This window comes from Glycine max, chromosome 3, assembly GCF_000004515.6.
Source record: "Glycine max cultivar Williams 82 chromosome 3, Glycine_max_v4.0, whole genome shotgun sequence".
Lineage (NCBI taxonomy): Eukaryota > Viridiplantae > Streptophyta > Magnoliopsida > Fabales > Fabaceae > Glycine > Glycine max.
The window spans coordinates 30,991,467-30,993,652 of NC_016090.4; the positions used below are offsets into that span (position 1 = coordinate 30,991,467).

The window sequence follows — 2,186 nt, forward strand, 5'->3', positions numbered from 1 at the left end:
TATATATATATATATATATATATATATATATTTCTTGAGGATGAGAAAAATCTCTTAGAAATATATTAAAGAATAATTTATAACAATTTATTGCACTTAAGCATAATATTAATATATCTAACCAAGTGAAAACCATATAATGAACGGAAAAAAAATACAAATTGACAACTTTGATGCATAATTGGTGGCCTTATATAAACATAAACATATCATACAATTTCAAATCATATGTATCTTTTCATCACATAATATGATCATCATAGTAAATATATACTTGTCTACCCAAAAGAAAACCATATCATGAATGGAAAAAATACAAATAAGCTACGTTGATGCATAATTGAAGCCCTTTATATAAACATATCATATAATTTTAAAAATCATTCGTAACATTTTCTCTCATAATATGACCGTCATAATATATATTTCTAAAACAATTCTATGATCCGAATTCGAAACTCTTATGCCCCTCATATACTATCTACACGGATTCAAGTTACATTAACTTTATTGCAAGTACCCCAAAACAAATTAAAGAGGGAAATATTCATGTGGAAGCCAAATGAGCAAGGAATATTTGGAATGATTTTAAAAAAATTAATCAAAATTAAAAATATATCCTAATTAACTGTTCATCTTTATTTACCAATCATACCCCTGAAAGCCAACGAAACATTTCGCTGATCTCTTCGCCAATTCGGTTCCCTTCGACGTCGTATTCCGAAGCAGCGACCGGAACAACGTCGCTTCGGCGACCACTGCTCCCACCGCCACCGCTGAAGAACCTTCCGGAGCCTCGAAACGACGCCGTTCGCGACGAAATAGAAGCCGAAACCCTATCCACGTAGTCCTTAAGCCAGCTTCTAACGCCGCCAACTTCTCCAGCGAGATTTGCCTCGTTGTGTCTCACCGGAGCCTCCGCCGGCGCCGGAAATTCCTTCGCATCGTCGACGCTCCTCCGGCTAGCGTGGCTGAACGGAACCTCTGATTCGTCGTCCACTAAATACTCGAACGATCCAATGGAATAGGAGCGCGAACCGCCACGCGCGACGGAGCCGCCTTCGGCGGCGCCGTCGGTTCCGCGGCGGCTGATGTTTCCTAACTCGAGGCGGAAGCTGTCGCTGCTACCGCCGGAGGACGGCGGCCGGAGGATCTTCGCGAGGTCGGAATCGTCCGCGACGATGGCGGAGCGGCAGAGCGGGCACGAGAGGTTCGACTGGAGCCACGTGTCGATGCACTCGGCGTGGAAGGCGTGGCAGCAGAGAGGGAGGAGGCGGAGGAGGTCGTGGTGGTGGAACTTTGAGAGGCACACGGCGCAGTCGCCGGCGACCGAGGAGGAGCGGCGCGTGACGGAGGAGAACGTGAAGACAGGGAGCGTGTCGATGACGGAGGCGGAAGCGGAAGCCGAGGAGTGGAGTATCTCCGGCGAGATGCGGCGGCTGGAGGCGAAAATCGGCGTCGCAGCAGCGGAGGGAGGGGCGGAGGAGGAGAAGCGGCGGAGGCAGCGGCGGTTGAGGTGGCGGAGGAGGAAGCAGAGCGCGAGGGAGACGATGACGGTGACGGCGAGGACGGTCACGATGATCAGAATGCTGGGGCTGAGGTTCTGTAACGGAGATGAACGACGCGGTGACGGCGGCGTTAACGAACTTGTAACGGTTGGGAAGGTGTTAGTGTTTGGGTCCGTGTCTGATCCGACGACGTTTAGCGATAAGGGTGGCGGAGAAGCCATTGGGTTTGATTTAGTGTCAAGACTTTAAGACTTGAGAGGGAAAATCAGATGATATAGTGTGTGAGTGCATGAAGGGGTCACGTGAGGGTCACGTGGGACGGGGTGTTAAGTTAATGAATTGAATCCATGTGAATGTGAATGGAAATGGATGGGGTTGGGGAAATGGAATTTATTTGATTGAATGAAGAGAAGTAAATGCGCTCTCACAGACACTGGTTTCGGTGGTTACTTATGGCCAACCTTCTTCACTGAATACTCATGTATGGACAATCATGCGGCATTTATTTAAAGAAAGTGTGATCAAGATTTGGACTCAGAATTAGTCTTATAATCAATTAAAAGGATATAATTTTATAAAATCATTTGTAAAAGTATTTCGTTATTTCACGAGAAACTTATAGTGGTTGAAACAAGAAAAATAAAATTAAGAGTAAAAATATGAAAGATTTTTAGGCAG

General features: G+C 45.5%; 1 protein-coding gene across 1 annotated transcript; it reads right to left on the reverse strand.

Moving 5' to 3' along the window:
• Nucleotides 1-583: 583 nt before the first annotated feature.
• On the reverse strand, nucleotides 584-1,912 carry LOC100776516 (E3 ubiquitin-protein ligase ATL4). Its single transcript, XM_003520991.5, has one exon. The coding sequence runs from the start codon at nucleotides 1,727-1,729 to the stop codon at nucleotides 650-652; it is 1,080 nt and encodes a 359-aa protein (XP_003521039.1). The 5' UTR covers nucleotides 1,730-1,912; the 3' UTR covers nucleotides 584-649.
• Nucleotides 1,913-2,186: the final 274 nt, after the last annotated feature.

Coding starts and splice junctions, on each gene's coding strand:
- LOC100776516 (XM_003520991.5), bottom strand. CDS start 1,729: ATGGCTTCTCCGCCACCCTTATCGCTAAACGTCGTCGGATCAGACACG.